Source organism: Salvelinus namaycush, chromosome 29 (assembly GCF_016432855.1).
Source record: "Salvelinus namaycush isolate Seneca chromosome 29, SaNama_1.0, whole genome shotgun sequence".
In the NCBI taxonomy this organism is placed as follows: Eukaryota; Metazoa; Chordata; class Actinopteri; order Salmoniformes; family Salmonidae; genus Salvelinus; species Salvelinus namaycush.
In genome coordinates, this window is record NC_052335.1 from 14,279,990 (window position 1) to 14,306,473 (window position 26,484).

General features: G+C 41.3%; 1 protein-coding gene across 1 annotated transcript in view; it reads right to left on the minus strand.

The window, feature by feature from the left end:
* Window positions 1–26,484, minus strand: part of LOC120023963 (nesprin-2-like) — a 192,621-nt gene that overhangs the window by 45,550 nt on the left and 120,587 nt on the right. The window contains exons 75-86 of the mRNA XM_038968063.1: window positions 23,884–24,016; window positions 23,318–23,500; window positions 20,050–20,202; window positions 17,948–18,130; window positions 15,889–16,044; window positions 15,578–15,685; window positions 13,418–13,588; window positions 12,574–12,707; window positions 10,133–10,328; window positions 5,700–5,882; window positions 2,713–2,826; window positions 2,457–2,611 (exon numbers count right to left, since the gene is read on the minus strand). Coding sequence (XP_038823991.1) covers window positions 2,457–2,611; window positions 2,713–2,826; window positions 5,700–5,882; window positions 10,133–10,328; window positions 12,574–12,707; window positions 13,418–13,588; window positions 15,578–15,685; window positions 15,889–16,044; window positions 17,948–18,130; window positions 20,050–20,202; window positions 23,318–23,500; window positions 23,884–24,016 — 1,869 coding nt within the window. The remainder of the gene's footprint in view (window positions 1–2,456; window positions 2,612–2,712; window positions 2,827–5,699; window positions 5,883–10,132; window positions 10,329–12,573; window positions 12,708–13,417; window positions 13,589–15,577; window positions 15,686–15,888; window positions 16,045–17,947; window positions 18,131–20,049; window positions 20,203–23,317; window positions 23,501–23,883; window positions 24,017–26,484) is intronic.

The window sequence follows — 26,484 nt, forward strand, 5'->3', positions numbered from 1 at the left end:
TTATAGTGTTAAAATGAAGATGGAAAACACCCACACACACTCATATAATATAACCTTAAAGATGGAATCCACATTAGTGGAAACAGCACCACATGCCCGCCCACGCACCTTTGTTATTGTTTTTGTTTTGTGGACGAAATAGAGGTGAGGTGTGTCAAGCAGTGTGGTAAAATAAAATAGTGTATATTCTGCTGTTCTATCGTGCGTGCAATGATGTCTGAGACTTCTTTGTTGTTGTATTATCCCAAACGGACATGGAAGTTTCACCATTAAGGATTCCAGCTTTAGTTGCCATAATCAGCACACTGAGATGCAATATTTAGTTTTTTTTGTAAGACATAAAAGAGAATAGTGTTATATTATCTTTAATTGAAAGTTATTTATCTTTCAATTCACACAGATTTAAGTTTTGTTTAATGATATAACTTTGTGTTATTAGCTTTGAATTATGCATTCTGAAAATCAAGGTCAGGGTCAATTCAAGGTTAATTCAGAAAATAGACTTAGATTCCAATTCAATAATTGAAAAAAGAATATATTTTCAATGACCTTTCAATGAACTAAGAAGGAGAAGCAATTTAATTCATATAATGTTTTTTCTATTGACTGACTTCAATTCAAATTGACCCCAACCCTGCTAGAAATGTAGCCTACTGCACTCCTTTACCTTTTCTCCTCTGGTGTGTCTTCAATTGACCTCATTGAGATGACGATAACCCCTCTCAAGAGTTGGTGCCCAGCCAATACTTCAATCCGGAGTCTCTGTTTAATAACAAGGAATATCAATTAACCAAATTCATTGAATACAGCCCTTTTACATCATCGACTGTCATAAAGTGCTTTACTTATACCTGGCCTGAACCCCAAACCAAGCAATGCAGAAGCAGAAGCACAGTGGCCAGGAAAAACAACCTAGAAGGCACAAACCAAGGAAGAAACCTAGAAAGGAACCAGGTTCAGAGGGGTGGCCAGTCCTCTTCTGACCGTAGAATACATTAAATATCGGAGCAGTGGCTTAGGACTGATAATGGACTTAATCAACATGAATGTGTGAATAATATGCTAGAGTTAAATCAAGACTATCGAGCATTGCCATGAACAACCGTACTGTTGTTTTTTTTTGTTACCCCTTTTTCTCCCTAATTTCATCATATCCAATTACGATCTTGTCTCATGGCGGCAACTCCCCAACGGGCTCAGGAGAGGCGATAGTTGAGTCATGCGTCCTCCAAAACATGACCCGCCAAACCGCGCTCCTTAACACCCGCCAGCACCAATGTGTCGGAGGAAACACATTCAACTGACGACCAAAGTCCAGCCTGCAGGCACAAGGAGGCACTAGAGCCCGATGAGCCAAGTAAAGCCCCCCCGGGCCAAATGCTCCCCTAACCCGGACGACGCTGGGTAAATTGTGCGCCGGCGTATGGGACTCCCGGTCACGGCTGGTTGTGACACAGCCTGGGATCAAACCCAGGTCTGTATTTATGCAGTGTCTTTGACCGCTGCGCCACTCAGAAGGCCTACTGTTGTTTTTTTCAAGTGGATATTTCCAAGGTTTACGTGGAATCAATTCTAATATGCAGCTTAGCCTGAAATACACAGTGGTCTGTGAGATATTGCAGAAGCCCTATATGCCTATAGTGTGCCATAACTGTTTCCTAAAATATATTAGTTCATTTTCAATTGATTGTCTTTATATTGTTTAATTTGTATAAAAAAGATATCTTAGTCTCCTGGCTGGTCTATCGGTAATGCTGCAGCCTCTAGCAGACATGTATGTCTACAGTACCGCCATACGTTAGAATCTGGCCTACTGGCCTACTGGCCTTTGACACATCCTTTCACTATCTTTCCCCACTTTCATCCTCTCTCGCTGTCTGTTCAATAAAATCTGAAATATATATATATATATCTTATTCAGGACCTGTAAGAGATGGGTGGTGATACAATGCCAGCCATAATGATTGAGAAGATCATCTGATGATTAGAACAATGGGAGAAGATTTTATTTTAAAAAAGGGTAATGAACCTGATGGATTGCCAGTTGCTCACGGAGGCCAGAGTAGTTTCCAGAAACGTCTGGGGCCAAGTCCTCCTCCATCTTCTCCTGGAAGCCCTCCCAGCTGTCCCACTTCTGTTGAAGGCTCTGGGAGTGCTGGGCCTCAGCTTGCAATGTTCTGTTGAGAGCGCGCGCACACACACACACACACACACACGTAAGTACACAAACACACACACAGACCAAATCATACACAATACATGTCCAATTATTCAGTAAAATCCCTCACGTATATTCTTGGGAATTAATGTTAATTGTACCCCCCCAACAAACCCCCCCCCCCCCCCCCCAGCTGATATTGGGTCAGTTTTGCACTTTCCCCGCTAATGGTTAAGGTTGGGATTGGGGGAGAGGAGGCTGATCCTACAGTAGATCTGTAAACAATGGGCCCACTTACCTGTTCATATGGGAGGCGCAGTAGAGGGCCTGCGCCCACTTCCTGGTCAGGGACTTCAGTCTATCTGCTTCCAGGCCATCCAGGGTCACAGAAAGGCGTGCCTCAGTGAGGTCATCCAGGGCAGGACGCAGATGGCTCAGCGCCATCAGAGCAGTCTGAAGGAGCAATGAATAAATATGAGTGTGTGTGTGTGTGTGTGTGTGTGTGTGTGTGTGTGTGTGTGTGTGTGTCCATGCGTGTGTGTTGTCTGACTCACCTTCACACTGTCCATGCTGCAGACATCAGAAGTGAGCATGTGACGCAAAGCCTCGGTCTGCAGCTCCAGTGAATCCATACTACTGCTAATTGTGTGGCGTTGATCCAAATCCTCCTGTAAGCAAACACACAAACACATACAGTGAAGTCCAAAATAATTGCCACCCTTGATGAGCAAAAAATACGATAAAAGAAACACAAATACTGAGCTATATTGTATGCAACAACAAAAAATTGCCTAACCCTAACCTAAAGATTATTATAAATAAAATCAAACTAAATTACATCTGCATTAACATTCTACTATATTTAAGTTAATCTCATTTTAAGGAATTGTATTGTGGCTTCCATGGCTTCCTGTTTCACTGGGGTATAAAAATGTGGTAACACGCATGTAAATTCCCTTTGTCATCCATCACCATGGGGAAAAAATAAAATCTTTCAAAAAAAATCTGGCAATGGGTACAAAAAAACAACAGAAAAACCAAATATACCACTTAACACAATTAGAGCAACAATTACGACGTTTAAAACCACTGGTAAATTTGCCGGGTAGATTCGGAAAGTATTCAGAACCCTTGACTTTTTCCACATTTTGTGATGTTACAGCCTTATTCTAAAATTGTTTATTTGTTTTGTTTGTTTCAGCTACACACAATACCCCATAATGACAAAGTGAGAGCAGGCTTTTAGATATTTTTGCACATGTATTAAAAAACAGAAATACCTTATTTTTTAGATAAGTATTTAGACCCTTTACTATTAGACTCAAAATTGAGCTCAGGTCCATCCTGTTTCCATTGATCATCCTTGAGATGATTGGAGTCCACCTGTGGTAAATTCAATTGATTGGACATAATTTGGAAAGGCACACACCTGTCTATATAAGGTCCCACAGTTGACAGTGCATGTCAGAGCAAAAATCAAGCCATGAGGTCGAAGGAATTATTCCGTAGAGCTCCGAGACAGGATTGTGTCGAGGCACAGATCTGGGGAAGGGTCACAAAACATTTCTGCAGCATTGAAAGTCCCCAAGAACACAGTGGCCTCCATCATTCTTAAATGGAAAAAGTTTGGAACCACCAAGACACTTTCTAGAGCTGGCCACCCAGCCAAACTGAGCAATCAGGGGTGAAGGTCCTTGGTCAGGGAGGTGATTAAGAACCCGATGGTCACTCTGATAGAGCTCCAGAGTTCCTCTGTGGAGATGGGAGAACCTTCCAGAAGGATAACCATCTCTGCAGCACTCCACCAATCAGGTAATTTATGGTAGAGTGGCCAGACGGAAGCCACCCCTCAGTAAAAGGCACATGACAGCACGCTTTGAGTTTGCCAAAAGGCACCAACAGGACTCTCAGACCATGAGAAACAAGATTCTCTATTATAATGAAACCAAGATTTGGCCTGAATGCCAAGCGCCTCATCTGGAGGAAACCTGGCACCATCACTACAGTTAAGCATGCTGGTGACAACATCATGCTGTGGGGATGATTTTCAGTGGCAGGGACTGGAAGACTAGTCAGGATTGAGGGAAAGATTAAAGGCGCAAAGTACAGAGAGATCCTTGATGAAAACCTGCACCAGAGTGCTCAGGACCATAGACCCGATCAAATATCTCTGGAGAGACCTGAAAATAGCTTTGCAGCGATGCTCCCCATCCAACCTGACAGAGCTAGAGAGGATGTGCAGAGAAGAATGGGAGAAACTTCCCAAATACAGGAGTGCCAAGCTTGTAGCGTCATATCCAAGAAGACTTGAGGCTGTAATCACTGCCAAAGGTGCTTCAACAAAGTACTGCGTAAAGGGTCTGATACTCATTACGGGGTATTGTGTGTAGATAGCTGGGGGGGGGACAATTGAATCCATTTTAGAATAAGGCTGTAATGTAACAAAATGTGGAAAAAGTTAAGGGGTCTGAATATTTTCTGAAATGCACGCTGTATATCTTGTCCCCACAAATAGTGAGAAAGATCTTTGGGAGGCAAAGAAAAGTCCAAGGGCCATAGTTGAAGAATTACAGCATTTTGGGGTCACTCAGCCTCCAAATCTACTACTAGAAGCCACCTTCATGCCAATAGGCTATTTGGAATAGCTGCCATAAAAAAAGCCTTTATTGAAAGCAAAAACGCCTGGAGTTTGCTAAATGGCATTGGTACTTGAATTGGAAATGAGTGTTATGGTCAGATGAGACTTAAATAGAGCTGGTGGGTTTGGGGTCGAAAAAAGGATACATATGCAGAAAATAACCTAATTTCTACTGTAAAATATGGTGGTGGATTTTTGATGTTATGGGGCTGTTGCTTTGACTGGTCCTGGGGCCTTGTTAAGGTCAACAGCATCATGAACTCTACCAAGTACCAGGACATTTCAGCCAAAAACCTAGTTGCCTCCACCAGGAGTCTGAAACTTGGCCCAAGTGAATCTTCCAACAAGACAATGACTCCAAGCACACATTAAAATCTCAAAGAAACGGTTAATTGAACACAAAAGCAACATTTTGCCGTGTCCATACTTGAACCCCATTGGAAGCCTTTGGTTTGTATTGAAGAGGGCTGTCAATAAGCGCAGACTGAAGGATATCAAGAATCTGCAAAAATTCTGTTTGGAGGAATGGTAAAAGATCCCTCCCAATGTGTTCTCCAATCTCATAAAGCATTATAGAAAAAGGCTGAGTGCAGTTATCCTCGCAAGGGGAGGGTGCACAAAGAAAACAGGGGTGCCAATAATTTTGACACCTATCTTGTTTTATTTTATTATTATTACTTGTTTAAACTAAATTGTTTTCTCTGAGCAATTGTATAAGTATGAAATAATAACATTTCCCAATTTTGTTTAGCATACAATATATTTTTGAAGCATACATTCATAAAACGTCTATACATTCATTTTGTATAAATCCATCAATGTTGATGTTAACGTTTTTCCACAATAAAATCTGTTTGTTCTATTTGATATATTTACATTTTATACATGGCTTTCCCCTCTCACCTGAAGCCGTGCACGCTTCCCTGACAACGCCTGGCCCAGTAGCACGAGGTCACGTGACAACAACATGGACTTTGATTGGACGATGGCAGCGACAATTGGCTCCGCCTGTCCAATCAGAGGCTTGGAGGCTTCCAGGACTTCGCCCAGACTGCCTTGAACATCCTCAAAGCCAACCTGCTGATGCTGTAAAATACACACACACACACACACACACACACACACACACACACACACACACACACACACACACACACACACACACACACACACACACACACACACACACACACACACACACACACACACACACACCAGTGAGATGCTACTGCCATAAATGTGTGAGACATTGCCAATGGCGTCCCCAATTGAAAATCACTGGCTTGGGTAAGACATACATGATACGGGTAGAAGTTGCCCTTAGGTACAGTTCTCGGATCAGCTTAGGGACAACGCTACTACAGTATTTGCTTTGTTTTTCTCTGCATATTCTTGTGTTTTCTGGGTCTCAAATTTAGAGGGAAACATCCTCCTTGTCTTGTATTCACACAGCAAAACAGCTGAGTATTTTAATTAAAAGTATATGAGTGGTTTTTCAAGTAGGCACGGATGACGAATGGGCTGTGCTCTAATGGAGCGAGTGGAAGATAGGTTGCTCACTGATTACAAAATAATAATATCGAATATTATTTTTCTTGGTCTGCAGGATCAGGTATGTGGTAGAGGAGAACACACACACACACACACACACACACACACACACACACACACACACACACACACACACACACACACACACACACACACACACACACACACACACACACACAAGGCACAGCATGGCCCATTGTTGCTATTGGGTGATTCCACACCAACGTAGGCCGAAAATATTTTTGGTATCTCCGATTGATTTGGCAATTCTGACATAGTAACTTAATTGGGAGGAAGGATGTTTGACATGCTTTTTACATTTGTATCACAGACCATTTTTTAGAAGACCTTGATGAAAGTGGCTATTTTAGGCCATTTTTTTAAATCTATACATGCCTCCTGTAGAACGATATAATCTGTGTACCGTACACAGAATAGCCCTATTTTGAGAGCCCATTCACAGCACCGCATCCCCACTTCCGGGACAGAATGTTCCCTGCCTTCTTGAAAGTGGAGACAAGACAAGAGAAGTATAGACCCACATTTTATTTATTTATTATTTATTTATTATATTTATTTAAAACATGATTCTACTTTTACATTATGGGGTATTGTGTGTAGAGCAGTGAACCATTTTTTCCCCGTCAATTTTAAAACTTCTTGGTAAAAGGCCAAGTCCATATTATGGCAAGAACAGCTCAAATAATCAGACAGAAATGACAGTCCATCATTACTTCAAGACATGAAGCTCAGTCAATCTGGAAAATTTCAAAAACGTTGAAAGTTTCTTCAAGTGTAGTCGCAAAAACAGTCAAGCGCTATGATGAAACTGGCTCTCATAAGGACCGCCCCAGAAAAGGAAGACCCAGATTTACATCTGCTGCAGAGGATAAGTTCATTAGAGTTACCAGCCTCAGAAATTGCAGCCCAAATAAATGCTTCACAGAGTTCAAGTAACAGACACATCTCAACATAAATTCATGGTCGAATTTCTGCATAGAAAACACTACTAAAGGACACCAATAAGAAGAAGAGACTTGCTTGGGCCAAGAAACACGAGCAATGGACATTAGACCAGTGGAAATCTGTCCTTTGGTCTAATGAGTCCAAATTTTAGATTTTTGGTTCTAACCGTCGTGTCTTTGTGAGACGGAGAGTAGATGAACGGATGATCTCTGCAAGTGTGGTTCCCACCGTGAAGCATGGAGGAGGAGGTGTGATGGTATGGGGGTGCTATGCTGGTAACACTGTCAGTGATTTATTTAGAATTCAAGGCACACGTAACCAGCATGGCTACCACAGCATTCTGCAGCGATACGCCATCCCATCTGGTTTGCGCTTAGTGGGACTATCATTTGTTTTTCAACAGAACAATGACCCAGCACACCTCTAGGCTGTGTAAGGGCTATTTGGCCAAAAAAGGAGAGCGATGGAGTGCTGCATCAGATGACCTGGCCTCCACAATCACCCGACCTCAACCCAATTGAGATGGTTTGGGATGATTTGGACCGCAGAGAGAAGGAAAATCAGCCAACAAGTGCTCAGCATATGTGGGAACTTCTTCAAGACTGTTGACAAAGCATTCCAGGTGACGCTGGTTGAGAGAATGCCAAGAGTGCACAACGCTGTCATCAAGGCAAAGGGTGACAACTTTGAAGAATATACAATGTAAAATATATTTTGATTTGTTCAACAATTTTTTGGTTACTATATGATTCTATATGTGTTATTTCATAGTTGGGATGTCTTCACTATTATTCTACAATGTAGAAAATAGAACAAATAAAGATAAACCCTTGAATGAGTAGGTGTGTCCAAACTTTTGACTGGTACTGTATATATTTTCAATGACTTCTCAATACACGGTGGTTGCCATGGCGCACCATAAGCAGTGTTGGGGAATCGGATTCTATGTAATTGTTTTCGGCCCGAATTTGAAGTCCTCTCACCAAGTTCCTGTTTTACGCAAGCACCCAGTACTACTAACTGTTTTTAGTGAGGGGGATGAAAAATGGTAGAAGCGTTTAAAACATTGCATTTCCCCATCGCAGAGTTGAGCATTCTCTGCTCTCAACTGGGAGCAAAATGCATCACTGACCAGGAGTATAAATTCCTGAGAGAATATTGCAGTCATGAAGCCACTGACTGTGTCATTGGACATCTTGCAAGGAGAGGATAACTGTTTCTACGACACTCTACTACTAACCTGGGAAATGTTGTTGTCCAAGACAGTGGCACTGAAGGACTGTCTCTCTCGGATGTCACCTGGCCTGCCTGATGGCATAGTCCAGGTAGGCTTAGATAGTGTTCATATCCTTGCCCTCAATGCCCTGGGATTTGATATATGCAGGCCTACTGCACATAGCCTACTTAAAACATAATAATATTTACTTGTGTTGGTAACATTTTTTACATTTAGTGAGGATGCGGTAAATACTAATTACTGTTCACAGGGAGTAATAAATAGAGTATTATTGTTGAAAGAAGTAACGAGTAATAGGTAATATTATATTTTTCTTTAAGTAACGACCCCAACACTGGCCATGGGGCAGCCTAAACAGAGAGCTCTGTAATAATTTTTTCGTTTTTAAGTGTTTTTTATTTATTTTTGATACGCTTTTTGTTTCTGATCATTTACTGAGTCGTGTTTTGACCCGTTTTTATTAAGAATGTATGTATCTGAATGGGTTTGAAGACTGTTGGTAGTTTGGCTTGGCTAGCTAACATTAGCTTTGAATGGGACTGTTGTTGTTTGAATGCCTCAACATCGCAAAAGCAAGTGACTCGAGACGGGAGAGGACTACATTACTGGAAATGGCTTGCAGTAGTGAAGATTGTCAACTACTCTGACTGTTACCAAATGTGTGGCAGCAGTGGCATCACCCAAGTGGGTGCTGCACAAATGGTAGTGCTGGAGGAATAGAAAACTATCTACGAAGCCCAAAGCACGGAGAGGACGTCGGGGTCGGCGATGTGCGCTGATGAGGCTACGGACCTGTCTGTTTCTGACTCCCTGGCTGTGACTGAGATGCTGCCTCCTCCTGACCATCAATGTTTTCTCTACTCCAATCACCAACCGAAGTACTTGAACTGAATAACATCGGACTTCTGAACTTTCTAGATTAGCGCACACACTTATTGACATTTACTTAGTTTTTTTCTTGATGTATACTCAATTCAGCTGCCATGTATACTGAAATAAAACTCTACTCAATAAACTGAGAAGAAGCTATATACACACTGAGTATACAAAACATTAGGAACACCTCCCTAATATTGAGTTGCACCCGCTTTTGCCCTCAGAACAGCCTCAATTTGTCGTGGCATGGACTCTACAAGGTGTCGAAAGCGTTCCACAGGGATGCTGGCCCATGTTGACTCCAGTGCTTCCTACAAATGTGTCAAGTTGGCTGGATGTCATTTGGGTGGTGGACCATTCTTGATTCACACACAAAACTGTTGAACGTGAACAACCCAGCAGCGTTACAGTTCTTGACACACTCAAACCGGCGTGCCTGGCACCTACTACCATACCCCGCTCAAAGGCACTTAAATATTTTGTCTTGATCACTTACCCTCTGAATGGCACACATGCATAATCCATGTCTCAATTGCCTGAAGGCTTAAAAATCCTTCTTTAACCTGTCTCCTCCCCTTCATCTACACTGACTGAAGTGGATCAATAAGGGATCATAGCTTTCACCTGGATTCACCTGGTCAATATTTTGTACACTCAGTAAACTTCAATTAGAATTAACCCCAACTCGAGTGACAGTGGCACTCACCTTGATGGCATCGACCAGGTCCTGTGTGGAGTGGTATGGTGTCGACAGGAAGCTGAGCAGCGCCCCCCACTGTTCCTGGTGGTGTTGCAGGCGGACAGAGCATTGGTCGTACAGACGGTTGTACTCCCCCCAGAACGACAGCAGATCCCCAGTTCTCAGCAGCTCCTCATCCACCTCCTGCACTAGCGCCTTCCACCTGACAGGGGGCGACAGTCTTTTAAACATAATAAAGGGGCAATCTGTGATTCAAACAACAACAAAGTGGGCTGCCTGCCAATATTTTTTTTTATAAACAACTGAGGCATCTTGTTTTAAAGTTTTTCACTAGCCATATACAAAGCAATATGACATGCTGATGGCAAAACAGAGGAGCGAAATGAACAATTTAGTTTTCTTATTGATTTAGTGAGATACAGTCGATGGCGCCAAAGGAGTCTTCAATGATGACTTGACACTTGCAGGTTTGGTAGACCCAGCCATAGAGATCCTATTAAATTACTAGAGGTGTTTCTCTATGTCATAAACCCTCCAAGCTCCAGAATGGAGTGAAAATGGCAGCCATATTGGTTCAGCAGAAATCCAAACCAGTCTAATTAGAATGAATAGCATAATCCTGATTTTACTTATGCAGGAAAATAAAACAAAGGCATGTGATATCTCTCTCTCTCTCAAAGCTGAGAGTGCTATTATATGATACAATATCAGTACTTGTTGCATTTATAACTTGTCTAAGTCTTATCATCTACTGATTTCACTCAGTGTATGGCTGAGGATTGACTGTTTGAAAGTAATGTTGGCATATTGACAGTTCATTTGAAAACATTATGGAATCATTCCTCTAAACCTGTCTGGCTAGCTAGCTAACAAACATTTAGTACAGATAAATTCTACACGATATCTTATCACAGCACTGGCAAACCATGGTTGACCAACTCCCTGACCAAAATGTATTTTTCAAATTAACTGCCAATATGCCAACATTCCGTACATCCCATCGTAAGAAGGTTCATGTCTAGTTTCCTAATTCAATGGACTCAGCATTATGACATCATCAACACGGCAGGTCAACTTCCTGATTATTAACAACAGCAGCATTTAAATCTACCAAGACATGCTATTATTGGCTCTTTACAATTTGCACACTCCATGAAGTATGCATACTTTGGGAAGAACCAATAGAGCTCGCTAGCTTGTAGTCCTAAAAAATGGAAATGAGTTAGCATTTTCTACCTCTGGTTCACTGGCCATTCCTATGGGGTTAATTAATGGGGGAAAGAATGGGGTTTTAGGATATACATAAGTTCTGAGATTAACACAGCCTGAGGAGATCTTATACGTTTTGTTCTATGAGCTACTATCAGTCAGTTAACATGACCTTTATGAATTATGAAGCCTTCATGTGCTTAAAATAAGTCAGTTGCTAACAGGTTGTTAACTGTGAGAGAAATGGAACTACAACACTAGTCGCAAAATGTTTCACGTCACCAGTCTATGCCGACCACACAAACTAGTCTACTCTACACTAGTCCACCAAAAAGCTAGTTAGCTTTCTGCTTACCAGCTCGAACAAAATACTTACTTGTTTTGATTACATAAATGTTTCAAAATTCACAAAAAGTGTTGTTAACTGATGAAGATGATCTCATAGAACAATACGTATAAGATATCCTAAGCCTGTGTTTACCACAGTTCAACAAAAAAAACATTAATTTCCCCATTAAAGTGGCAGTCTTGGCAGTTTTCTGTCAGACCTTGGTTGGAAATACTTGAAAAATCGAGTCAAGTACTTTAAGCGTTTGTTAGTCTGCTTGGAGTGCCAGATGGGCGGGGTTTGCAGTTTTGGGGGTTTTCTGTTTTTAATTAAGCTGGGCAAGCTCAAACATGCACAGATAAAGTACTTGAATCGAGTTAAGTATTTGAAACCCATGTTTGATTTCTCAATGGAAAACAAAAGCAAGTGTTTCTTATTGTTATATACATTGTTATATATATTTTCTTCCATTTCGTGCTTACTAAACACGGCCCTGCTGTTTGATTATGTCAAATTGCCAAGTCCACCTTAAAAGGGCAATCTGCATTTTCTACCTTCATTTTTGAATGTATTGATTATTGACGAATATAACTTGTAAATGCCTCATGAGCTTAGTTCAACTGTTGTACCCCATCAGAACCCCAAATCTAAGTTTGTTTTATTTCAATGTTTGTAAACAAAGTAAATGTAAACAAACTCTTTATAGCTTCAAAACATGGTTAAAACTATAATTTTGATATTATGGATGGTCAGTCCTTGCATCTATAGCTCTGTCTATGAATTTGAGAGTGGTCACATTTCTCCAGCCTTATCCCTTAGCTTTTTACTGGAACAGGAGCAGGGAGGACGCTTTGTTATTGTTTCAACTGCTGATTGCCCCTTTAAAGGTCCAGTTAGCGGTGGTACTGACTGTGTTCTCTCCTCCTCAAGTCTCTCAATAAGGAGTTGGGCCGCTCCAGGACTGATAGCGTCCGACAGGCCTGCGTACGACTGGTCCAGAGCAGTCCACATCTCCGCCCCCATCCCAGCCTCCTCCTGGAGGCACTGTGGACAGAGAAACGCCATAGTGTAAACAAACACTCCCTTTCCAACTCACCAAACCAAACAGCATTTCATGACAAAATCTCGTACAGTATTGAGGCACGCTGTATATGGGAGATTTAGGTTTGGTAGCTTTACATGTTAGGAAGATATAGGCTTTCCTATACATCTGGCACACAATGTGTTTATGTCACATGTCCTATACCCACACTTTTGGGTTGTCTACAGTAGCTCAAGGTTAGAGTTGTGGTATCTCTTTCAATCATCTTTTAATTCATATTCATCTACCATTACAGTGGATTGTAAAATATCGGACCCTGTATCAGTGGTTAATGTTTGAGACAGAGAGGTTTCAAAACAGAGAGTCGGAACTGACGAGCACTTCTTGTATCGGCTGTTTAGCAGACAAACTTGTCCCTTGCTGGTAGGTTTTTTCTGAATCGCAATACATTAGCTATCTTTGAGACAGTTTCTTAAGTAGCTGAATATGTCTTCAACAAATAGCCGGGAAAGTGACAGAATGACACATTTCCATATTTGTCAAAAAGGACTTCATTTCAAAGGAGTGCTGTACTGCACTGTGTGCACTAAATGTGGATAACATAGCTAGCTTGGCGGTCATGACATGCTAACATAGCGTGCTCAGGCATTTCTATGGGAACCGTCCCTTGATATGTCTCTTCTTATATGGTTGACAACTTCATCACACTCACCTGTAGCTGCTTCACATGCCTTTTGACCTGGTGGGAGGAGAGGAAGGGACCACTGCTGTGTTCCAGACCACAGCGCAGCTTAGTGGTGTAGAATGAAACATCACCCAGCTCCTTCTCAAACTGGCCCCACTGAACTAGCAACCGCTGGAGAACAGGCCTCAGGCTCCCAACCTGCAGGGAAAATACTGATAATGCCCTTTTCACACTTTCATGCTGACCCGAAACAAGCTGTGTTGGCTTGGATATTTAATTTTCACAATGGCTTTTTCTGTATGGTTCCAGAAACTATGGTAGATGTGTAGCAAGGCCTGCTCAGTACAGCTTGGTTTTGCTCGACTCAGTTTATCTCAGTAGTGTGTAAAACCCTTATATATCATATTGTATGACACATAACATGCCAGAGCAGTGGAAATGCGGCAGCAATGGGGTCCTGGAGGACTCAAGTGTTTGCAGGCTTCTCTTTCAACCCAGCATGAAAATACAATACAACATTTTTGTGGGTTTTCCTTGTTTTTTTATATGGGCACACTTAACAAATTAAACCTTGAGTAAAGATAGAATCATGCATGAAGTAAACAGCAATACTGAGTCGAATTCCACAACAACTAAGAGCATTGAAGTATGAGGCTAAACTTCTCCTCTGTTTTGACCCCATAGCTATCACTTTGTAGCAGCGTGAAGTACACCGGTGCACATGCGGAGATAGTCTGTGTGACTGTGTGAGAGCAAAGACTTGCATCATGCTCATCTGAATACAGGGCCTATCATTAGTATTCACCCCTCTTGGATTTCTTCACATTTTATTGTGTTACAAAGTAGCGATTCAAATGGAGAATTTTTTAAATATTTTTTTTATCATGATCCCTTTGAGTCAATACATGTTAGAAACACTTTCGGCAGCAATTACAGCTGTGAGTCTTGTTGGGTAAGTCTCTAAGAGCTTTGCACAGTTGGGTTGTGCAATATTTGCCCATTATTATTTTCAAAATTCTTCAAGCTCTGTCAATATAGTTGTTGATCATTGCCAGACAGCCATTTTCAAGTCTCGCCATAGATTTTCAAGATGGTTTAAGTCAAAACTGCAACTTGGCTACTCAGGAACATTTACTGTTTTCTTGGTAAGCAACTCCAGTGTAGATTTGGGGTTATTGTCTTGCTGAAAGGTGAATTAGTCTCTGGTGAAAAGCAGACTGAACCAGGTTTCCTCTAGGATTTTGAATGTACTTAGCTCTATTCCGTTTATTTTTATCCTGAAAAACTCCCCAATCCTTGTCGATGAAAGGCATATCCATGATGCAGCCACCACCATGCTTGAAAATATGGAGAGTGGTACTCAGTGTGTTGGATTTGCCCCAAACATGGCTTTGTATTCAGGACAAAAAGTGTATTCCTTTGCCACATTTTTTGCAGTATTACTTTAGTGCCTTGTGGCAAACAGGATGCATGTTTGGAATATTTGTATTATGTACAGGTTTCCTCCTTTTCACTCTGTCATTTGGATTAGTATTGTGGAGTAACTACAATGTTGTTGATCCATCCTCAGTTTTCTCCTATCACAGCCATTAAACTCGGTAACAGTTTGAAAATCACCATTGGCCTCATTGTGAAATCCCTGAGCGGTTACTTCCTCTCCGGACACTCAGCTAGGAAGGACGCATGTATATTTGTAGTGACAGAGTGTATTGATACACCATACAAAGCCTAAATAATAACTTCACCATGCTCAAAGGGATATTCAGTGTCTGCGTTTTTATCTACCAATCAGTGCCCTTCTTTGCGAGGCATTGGAAAAGCTCCCTGGTCTTTGTAGTTGAATCTGTACTTGAAATATACTATTCGTCTGAAGGACCATACAGATAAACCATACAGATAATTGGGTGTGTGGGATAAAGAGATGGGGCAGTCATTCAAAAATCATGTTTACAGAGTGCAATACTACTGACATTTATAGAATTTTCTGATCTCAAATTAAATCCATTTCAACCCCACTTTGTAAACCAAGGGCACTGAATAGTAATGGTAGGCACTGTATCTGCGGTGCTGCTAGAGGCAACGTCATATCGCTGAGTCTCAGTTTAACAAACAAAACCAAATTTAACTAACAAAAAAACATAGTTAACTAGTAAACTTGTGGCCTGTGTCGATGTGTGTGTTAGTCACCTGTTGGTTGAAGTCTGTGCAGACCTGGGTGACTGTGTCTGCAGACCAGGTGTCGCGGACCAGATCCTCGACCTCCACACACACGTCTTTCAGTTTCTCCTCCACAGCCTGAACAGATAGAGGAAGTCACCTTTTGTCAACTGTTCTATAAAGAAACGCACACACTCAGGCATGCGCACACACACCCGTGCGCACGCAAACACACACGCACATACACACCCACTATTCACTCAATGAAGTCCCCATGTACATACAGTGCATGCAGTGTAGTATCCATGTCCCTTGTTCTGGCTTGTTAAAACTCTCCATACCTCCCACTCCTGCAGGGCCTTGTCCACCTGCGTCTGACTGACAGGTCTCTGCCACTCCCTCAGCCTCTCTCTCTGCCCCACAGTCCAGCTGAGCACCCGTCGCAGTCGCTTCTCTCTTTCTGCGCAGATGCGGAACAGCTCCTCAGCCTGGCACACCTGCAAACCATAGGTATGATACAGACACGAGGGTTGGGGACAATTCCATTTCAAATTCATGATGGAAAATTCTATTTGGAAATGTCAGTTCACTTCCTGAATCGACTGAATTGAAATGGAATTGATCCCAGCCCTGTCAGGGGTTGAGTTACATGGCCAACGTTGGACCTTTGTTTCTCTCGACAACCCAGACACATGCCACTAAGAAAAGCAAACTGCTTCAATTGACAAATTTTGATAAAGTGCTACGTTTTGATTTTGTGAAACTCCTGGTCAACATTTTTTTAATATACAGTGCCTTCGGAAGGTATTCAGACCCCTTGATTTTTTCCACATTTTGTTAAGTTAAAGCCTTATTCTAAAATGGCCCATAATGACATAGGGAAGACAGGTTGTCAGAAATTTTTGCAAATGTATATATTTTTTAAAACAGAAATACCTTATTTACATAAGTATTCAGACCCTGCTATGAAACTCGAAGTTGTGCTCAGGTGCATTCTGTTTCCATTGATCATCCTAGATATGTATCTTCAACTTGATTAAAGTCCACCTGTGGTAAATTCAATTGATGGACATGATTTGGAAAGGCACACACCTGTCTATACAGTGCCTGTCTATATAAGGTCCCACAGCTGACAGTGCATGTCAGAGCGTAGAGCTCCGAGACATGATTGTGTTGAGGCACAGATGTGGGGAATGGTACGAAAACATTTCTGCAGGATTGACGGTCTCCAAAAATACAGTGGCCTCCATCATTCTTAAATGGAAGAAGTTTGGAAACACCAAGACTCTTCCTAGAGCTGGCCGCCTGGCCAAATTGAACAATCAGGTGGTCAGGTGACCAACAACCCAATGGTCACTCTGGTAGAGCTCTAGAGTTCCTCTGTGAAGATGGGAGAACCTTCCAGAAGGACAACCATCTCTGCAGCACTGCACCAATCAGCCCTTTATGGTATAGTGGCCAGACGGAAGCCACTCTTCAGTAAAAGGCACATGACAGGCGGCTTGGAGTTTTTGGCCTGAATGCCAAGCATCACGTCTGGAGGAAACCTGGCACCATCCCTACAGTGAAGCATGGTGGTGGCATCATCATGCTGTGGGGTTTTTCAGCGGCAGGGACTGGGAGACTAGTCAGGATCGAGGAAAAGATGAACGGAGCAGAAGTATAGAGAGATCCTTGATGAAAACCTGCTCCAGAGCGCTCAGGACCTCAGACTGTGGCGAAGGTTCACCTTCCAACAAGATAACGACCCTAAGCCAAGACAATGCAGGAGTGGTTTCGGGACAAGTTTCTGAATGTCCTTGAGGGGCCCAACCAGAGCCTGGACTTGAACCCAATCGAACATCTCTGGAGAGACCTGAAAATAGCTATGCAGCAACGCTCCCCATCCAACCTGACAGAGCTTGAGAGGATCTGCAGAGAAGAATGGGAGAAATTCCACAAATACTGCTGTGCCAAGCTTGTGGTGTCATACCCAAGAAGACTCAATGCTGTAATCGCTGCCAACGGTGCTTCAACAAAGTACTGAGTAAAGGGTCTGAATACTTATGTAAATATGATATGTTTTTTTATTTGTAATAAATTATTTAAAAAAATGTTTTGGCTGTTTTGGCTTTGTCATTATAGGGTATTGTGTGTCAATTGACGAGGAAAAAAACGATTTACTCAATTTCAGAATAAGGCTGTAACGTAACAAAATGTGGAAAAAGTCAAGGGGTCTGAATACTTTCCGTAGGCACTGTATATTTTTGTTCTTGGAATTTGCAGTTGGCAGCTTACCACCTTTATTTAGTAAAGTACTGATTACTTGTTTTTTTATCTTGTGTAGATGGTAAAAAGCCTTAATTTGATTGGCTGTCACAATATTGAGCCTGGCTTTATTTGGCTCGCTGTCTTACTCACTTGACTGCCCAGCTTCCCTTCTAGGAGGAGCCAGCTTAAGTTGAGGGCACCCATTCGCTCGGCAAAGAGTGTGCGCTCCTCAGAGCAGCTGCCAGAGTTATCCGACGCTGTCACTGACTGCGGTCCGGACTGGCACAGGAAATCCAGGGTGAGTTGCCCGCTGGCATTGCCTGCCTGGCACCCCTGAGGAATGAAATGACACAACACACACTGGCATTAACACACAGGAATCTCTACTACTCTACTCTACTACCCCACATAAAAAAAACTACAGTTTACTATAGAATACTATAGTACTTACTATAGATTTATACAGTCTGTAGTGAACTGTAGTATACTGTAGAATACTATAATACGCTCTGCAGTATCCCTCAATCGTGTAGCATTTACCATAGAATTTTGTAATACACTACACACTTTAGTACCTTTCGGTCATTCGTTTTTCTCAATCGCAAACAAGCAATTGTTGGATCTGTGTTGAAACGTATCTATAGCAGAACAGCAACGATCAAATGCTCAAATACTGTACATTCACAGAACTTATGATCATTTTCTTTATCTTAGTACCTGACTTGCATATCTTCGACCACCTTTTGCAAAACATTAAAAACAAATGTCATCATTGAAAACAAAATACACTGTTAAGTGTTTTTTTCACAGAATATAACACATTATTTTCATCAGAAAATAAATGTGTGCAATTGTGTTCACTGTTTCTAAATCATACAATCACTGACTCTTAAGTCATCATCTCCAACATTGTGACCTTCCATTACAGAGCTTTGTTTTTGTGTGAATTAAGGCCAATAAATTAATTTGTGTTCCTCCATTGTATTCACCTTTCCTTATTCTATTGTGGATTGGGTTTCTGTGCAAAAATGGAAAGTCTACAAAACTATGAGCAAACCAACCTTTGTATATACATGGAATTGGATTGTGATGATACCGATGAATGAATCCTACACACAATGTGCTTTTTTTAATCACAAATAATATTTGATTTGATGTGTATGAAATGGTTTGGTGAAATATGCAAGAAGAGTAAATATCCATAACTCTGCACCTTTGGATAGTTGTACTTCCAATTTTGATCGTCATAATTTAGTGCAGGGATTTTCAACTACATTCAGACGAGGGCCAATTTTTTCTTGAGCGGATGGTCAGTGGACCGGAACATAATTACAAATTATTTGTAGACTGCAAATTGACAAGCAAGAAGTATTATATTTGATTAAAACAATTTCCAAAATTAAAATCACTTGGAGCTGGTTTGCATGTGTGTTTATAGTCTTTAATAAACAAATATGATTTATGATTTATTTGCTCAGAAAACTTGGGGGGCCAAATAAAATCCCAAGAGGGCCTCCAATTGGGGAACACTGATTTAGTGACTGCAAAGAAAATATATCGATCTACTGGGATTTTTTAAACACAGACTAACTTTATGTTTGGTCTGCTTAGACTCAAGAGATAAGTATGGTTTCTTTTTGCAGGCAGTCGTGTTCTTTGATTAATGTATTTGCAATTTTAATGGTATAATAGTTTTGTTAAATGTATTTATGTTTTGAGAAGGGAACTACATATTGAAAAAACATTTACTGTTTTGCAAAAGGCCACAGAGTTCTGTGTCTTGTGGACTCTCTGAAAATCGACAACATTGTTCGACAACATTGTTCGCTAAAAAATGCTTGTATGCGATTGAGAAAAACAGTAATTGCACTTACTATATAATTGTGTACTACATTGCAATAGACTGTCCCATAAGACATTTTACCATAGTATACTATAGTACGTACTATAGTTTACCATGGTAGGCATGTTTACTATGATAACTTTGTAAATAACGGCATTTATTTATCCATATTACTCTATTGTGCAATGACAATCATGTAAAAAATATATATAATAATGTGGAACTAGTCCTGTGTTTCTCAATACATTTCTGTGTGTGTGTGTGTGTGTGTGTGTGTGTGTGTGTGTGTGTGTGTGTGTGTGTGTGTGTGTGTGTGTGTGTGTGTGTGTGTGTGTGTGTGTGTGTGTGTGTGTGTGTGTGTGTGTGTGTGTGTGTGTGTGTGTGTGTTCGTGGGTGTGTGTTAATGTACCTGGTAGTATTGGATTATGTGTCTGAGCTGATCTGCATCATGGCAGGCCTTGATGGTGGCCTGTCCCTGATCCTCCAGCCTGGCTTCTGTGTCCTTCACCCACGCCTCCAGGCCTGACAATACCTGGCATGGTGGCCACTTCTCCAGCAGGAGCTGAGGAACACAGAAGGACAGGAAAGGGACATCAAAACTCCAGTATTCAAAAGTGGATATAAGTGAAGGAACCCCATAGTGTATTTGTGTATATAAATGGCATATACTGTATATACATAATACTAACATAAACGACAGTGAGTGAAAAAAAGGAAGCCTGTACAGAGTAAGACATATTCCAAAACATGCATCCTGTTTGCAATAAGGTACTAAAGAAACTGCAAAAAATGTGGAAAAGAAATTAACTTAATGTCCTGAATACAAAGCATTATGTTAAAATTATGTTAAAATCCAACACAACAAATTAAGCATAGTGGTGGCTGCATCATGTCATGGGTATGCTTGTCATTGGCAAGGACTAGGGAGTTTAAAAATAATAATAATAATAATAAATGGAATAGAGCTAAGCACAGGCAAAATCCTAGAGGAAAACCTGGTTCAGTCTGCTTTCCAACAGACACTGGGAGACAAATTTACCTTTCAGCACGACAATAACCTAAAACACAAGGCCAAATATACACTGGAGTTGCTTACGAAGACGACATTGAATGTTCCTGAGTGTCCTAGTTACAGTTTTTACTTAAATCAGCTTGAACATCTTTGGCAAGACTTAAAAAATGGCTGTCTAGCAATGATCAACAACAAACTTGACAGAGCTTGAAGAATTATTTGGTGCAAATATTGTACAATCCACGTGTGCAAAGCTCTTAGAGACTTGCCCAGAAAGACTGTAATTGCTGCCAAAGGTAATTCTAACATGTATTGACTCATGGGTGTGAATACTTATGTAAATTCAATATTTCTGTATTTCATTTTCACTTTGTCATTATGTGGTATGTAGATGAGTGAGAATTTTTTTTATTTGATCCATTTTGAATTCAGTCTGTAACACAGCAAAATGTGGTATAAATCAAAGGGTATGAATACTTTCTGAATGCACTATATAGTCAACAATATAATGTAGAGCATGGCTTTAGAAAGGCATACCAGTGTAAATATACCATATTTGTATGCTGTTTTAGAATATCCTAAAGCTGTGAATTCGACCACAGACAAAATAAGTGGAAAACATGAATGAACTATCCCTTTCTGCTCTTATCGAGGAGTTTCCCAGTAGCTGACTTATATCCTTCACTTGACAAAACACAGGGGGGGAAAAAGGAGAGTTAAAAAGAAAGAAAGAGAGTTGTTATATGCAGCGCTGTGAACTGGCCTTCACTGAGACCACAGCTGCAAGGGGAGGAGAGGGGGCAATGCCAGTGTGTGTGCATGTCTGTGTGTGTGCGTGACTGCGTGTCTGTGTATGCCTCTGTGCATGTTCTGTGTGTGTGTGTGTGTGTGTGTGTGTGTGAGTATAGGTAATGGGTTTTGATGCTCCGGTGATGCATGCACTGTGGGAGCCAGTGCCAATGACGTGCAACCCCCGTTGTCTGAAGATAAGCTTCTTCTTTCATCTCATCCTCTCCCCTATCTTCATCAAGTCAGTGAACCCACAACAGGTCATATTGTACATGAAAGAGTTCACAGGGTGAATCCCAAATGACACCATATTCCTTATATAGTGCACTACCAGCTCAAAAGTAGTGCACTAAATAGGGAATAGGGTTCCATTTTGGATGCACCTCACTGTTCAGTTTGGCACAACGGTCGGCCGTTTGTTGAAAGTTCTGAGAACCTGCTCGGATTCAATGGTGATAGACGAGGGGCCAAATTAAAAACCAGTCTTCGCCTCTTCTCTTTGGTCAGCGAGGCTTGCTCTTCTTTCCTTTTCACTCCTCTCTTTTCCATCACGCTTGGTTTTCCAGCTCTTTCCTTTCCGCGCTGGTTACGTATAGCATTGTTTCCCAACCAGGGGTACGGGTATGTCGGCAGTCCCCATGGGGTATGTGGGAATATATTTTTTTTTAAATGTGAAGAAAAAAAAAATATTGGGAAAATATTACCCCCCCAAAATATGCTTAAGTTATCTTGGGCCTCCTGAGTGGCACAGCAGTCTAAGGCACTGCATCGCTTTCACGCCCTGACCTTAGAGAGCCTTTTTATGCCTCTAGTTGGTTTGGTCAGGGTGTGATTTGGGGTGGGCATTCTATGTTTTGTTTTCTATGTTTCTTTATTTCTATGTTTTGGCCGGGTATGGTTCTCAATCAGGGACAGCTGTCTATCGTTGTCTCTGATTGGGAATCATACTTAGGTAGCCCTTTTTCCCTCCTTTCAGTGTGGGTAGTTAACTTTGTTTGTGGCACTAATGCCCTGTAAGCTTCACGGTTGTTTCTTTCGTTTGTTGTTTTGTTGGCGACATTTTAAATAAAAAGGAAAATGTACGCTCACCACGCTGTACCTTGGTCTTCTTCCAGCATCGGCCTTGACAAGCGCAGTGTTGAGGAGGCACTAGAGCCTGGGGTTCGATCCCAGGCTGTCACAGCCGTCCGTGACCGGGAGTCCCATAGGGTGGTGCGTAATTGGCCCAGCTTCGTCCAGGTTAGGGGAGGGTTTGGCCGGGGGGCTTTCCTTGGCTCATCGTGTTCTAGCGACTACTTGTGGCAGGCCGGGCGCCAGAAAGCTGATTTCGGTCGTCAGTTGAACAGTGTCTCCTCCGACACATTGGTGCGGCTGGCTTCCAGGTTAAGCGAGCGGGTGTTAAGAAGCAGCGCGGCTTGGGTGGGTCATGTTTCTCAGCAGTTGGACTAATCGACTGATGTCAGTGAGGAAGCCCAGGTTACTGCGTTTGTGCGATACATTGGCATTTCGTAAATTAATGAGCACATTCTGTTCTGCAAGAAGCTAATGGGGAGAACTACAGGTGAGGATGTGTTTCCCGTTATTGAAAGCTTTTTCTCAGAGCACAATCTGGATTGGAAATCCTGTGTTCATGTGCACACGGATCATGCGCGCACGGATCATGCTGCACCAATGCCTAGGAGAGGCATTGGCCAGCAAGAAAATGAGTCCTGAGTTACATGTTTTGAATGACAGCCTGGTTATACTACAGCCTGGTTCTACTACACTACAGCCTGGTTCTACTACAAGACACCTGATTCTTCTACTCAGATGCTCATCAAGAGCACAACCAAACAATCAACCAACCAATCAATCAACCAACCAATCATATCCCCACCTGGCGCAGTCTCTCCTGGGCTATGGGAAGTGCAGACGTGACTTCGGTCCAAGTTTGCTCCAGCTGCGCTAGCTGTCTGCGCAGCCCCGGTGCATCAGCCTCCTTCAGCTGCAGTAGCAATGTGCCCGCCCTGAGCGCAGAGGCCTTTTCAGCGGACCTGGTTTCCAGCTCCACTGAAAACTCCTGTCAAAGAACTAAACGTCAAATCGAACAGCTCCCATACCGGAAATTTCAAACAAAATTCACACATTCAGTTTGCAATTCGAACATTTTCCATGGCATGTGAACTGACTTGATGTTTCCAACACATTTGTAATGTATTTAGGAACCAAAAATTCACTCCAAACTAACTTTCAGGTGTTTGTGAAAGAAAAGACAGATGGACTGCTACAATTAAATGTGTTTTACAATAAAAGTTGTTATTCTGTGTATCCATAAATTTTTCTTACATGTACATTTCCGGTAGGGTCTGGATGACACTGTCAGTCATGTAACATGAATTCCGATTATTTACTACATTGAGCTCCAAATCGTGTCATCTGAAGTTTTTTCCCTAACAATTTTACCAGTAGTTGGATGAGGTAAGTACGAGTGTGGTCCTCGTTTTGAGGTGTGGCGTCGGGCAGACTTCTCCATGTCTTCAGGCGTTCTTTAGCACTGCCCATCCATCCAGTGAGCGACACAGAGTCGTTGTGGAACCTACAAGAGGGAAAACAGGGTTCAAACAGGGTTCGATGTGTCCTTATGCAGAGCAGTCCACATTTATAGTGCCTTCAGAAAGTAATCACACACCCTTGACTTTCCCCCCATTTTGTTGTGTTACAAAGTGGGATTAAAATGGATATAATTGTCATTTTTTTGTCAAATATCTACACAAAATACTCTTTTTGTTTTAATTAATGGAAAATAAATCACTAATATATCTTCATTAGATAAGTATTCAACCCCGAGTCAATACATGTTAGAATCACCTTTGGCAGCACTTACAGCTGTGCGTCTTTCTGGGGAAGTCTACAAGAGCTTTGCACACCGCATCACACACCCACCCCAATTGGTTAATGGACTGCTGAATGTATATTTTTTTCTCTTGCTTTGTTTGCTCTTTTCCATATTATGTCCATCTCTGATAAGCTACCCAGAAAAGTGCTGAAAATAGCCCATATTAATATATGTAGCCTTCGAAATAAGGTTCATGAAATCAATAACTTGCTAACATCAGATAACATTCATATATTAGCCATTTCTGAGACTCACTTAGATAATTAATTTGATGATACAGCAGTTGCAATACAAGTATATAACAGAAGATACAGAAATGCTTATGGGGGAGGTGTTGCTGTATATATTCAGAGGCATCTCCCTGTAATGCTTGGAAAAGATCTTATGTCAAGTGTTATTGAAGTGTTGTGGTTGCAGGTTCACTTGACACATCTAAAGCCTATTCTTTTGGGGTGTTGCTATAGGCCAAGTGCTAACAGTCAGTATCTAAATAATATGTGTGAAATGCATGATAGTGTATGTGATGTAAACAGAGAGGTCTACTTTCTTGGGGACCTGATTGGTTTTCATCAAGCTGTCCGCTCAAGAGGAAGCTTCTTACTGTAATCAGTGCCTGTAATCTGGTTCAGGTTATGAATCAACATACGAGGGTGTTTACTACCACTACAGGAACAAGACCATCCACATGTATCGATCACATTTCTACTAATAATGTAGAACTGTGCTCTAAAGCTGTATCCGTACCCATTGGATGCGGTGATCACAATATAACGTCAAAATCCAGGAAACCCAAAGTTCCAACAGCTGGTCCTAAAATAGTGTATAAGAGATCATACAAAATATTTTGCTCTGACTCTTATGTGGATGATGTTAAAAATATTTGTTGGTCTGATGTGATTAATGAGGAGCATCAATGCATTTATGAAATTGCTTCTTCCAATTATTGATAAACATGCATCTGTTAAGAAACTGACTGTTAGAATTGTTGAGGCTCCATGGATTGATGAGGAATTGAAAAACTGTATGGTTGAAAGAGATGGGGCAAAAGGAGTGGCTAATAAGTCTGGCTGCACATCTGACTGGCTTACTTACTGCAAATAGAGAAATTATGTGACTAAACTCAACAACAAAAAAGAAGAAACTGTATTATGAAGCCAAGGTCAATGATATAAAGAATGATGGAAAAAACACTTGAGTACTTTAAATGAAATTATAGACAGAAAGACAAATTCAACTCCATCTTTCATCGAATCAGATGGCTTATTTATCACAAAACCATTTTATGTTGCCAATTATTTTAATTATTATTTCATTGGCAAAGTGGGCAAACTTAGGCAAGAAATGCCAACAACGAACAGTGAGCAAATGTATTCATGCATAAAAAAAACTAATAATGAAAGAAAAGCATTGTAAGTTTGAATTTTGTAAAGTTAGTGTGGAAGAGTTATTGTTGTTATCGATCAATAATGACAAACCTCCTGGAATTGACAACATAGATGGAAAGCTACTGAGGATGGTAGCTGACTCTATATTCTTCCCTCAGTTCTGGAGGGAAGCCAAAGTAATTATGCTACCCAAGAGTGGTAAAGCGGCCTTTACTGGTTCTAACAGCAGACCTATAAGCTTGCTGCCAGCTCTTAGAAAACTGTTGCAAAAAATTATGTTTGGCCAAATACAATGCTATTTCTCTGTAAACAAATTAACAACAGACTTTTAGCATGCTTACAGAGAAGGGCACTCAACATGCACTCCACTGACACAAATGACTGATGACTGGTTGAAAGAAATGTATAATAAGACTGTGGGAGCTGTACTGTTAGATTTCAGTGCAGCCTTTGATATTATTTACCATAACCTGTTGAAAAAACGTATGTGTTATGGCTTTTCAACCTCTTCCATATTGTCGATTCAGAGCCATCTATCTAATAGAACTCAAAGGGTTTTATTTAATGGAAGCTTCTCTAATGTCAAACATGTAAAGTGTGGTGTACCGCAGGGCAGCTCTCTAGGCCCTCTACTCGTTTCTATTTTTATCAATGACCTGCCACTGGCATTAAACAAAGCATGTGTGTCCCTGTATGCTGATGATTCAACCATATACGCATAAGCAACCACAGCTAATGAAGTCACTGAAACCCTTAAAGAGTTGCAGTCTGTTTTGGAATGGG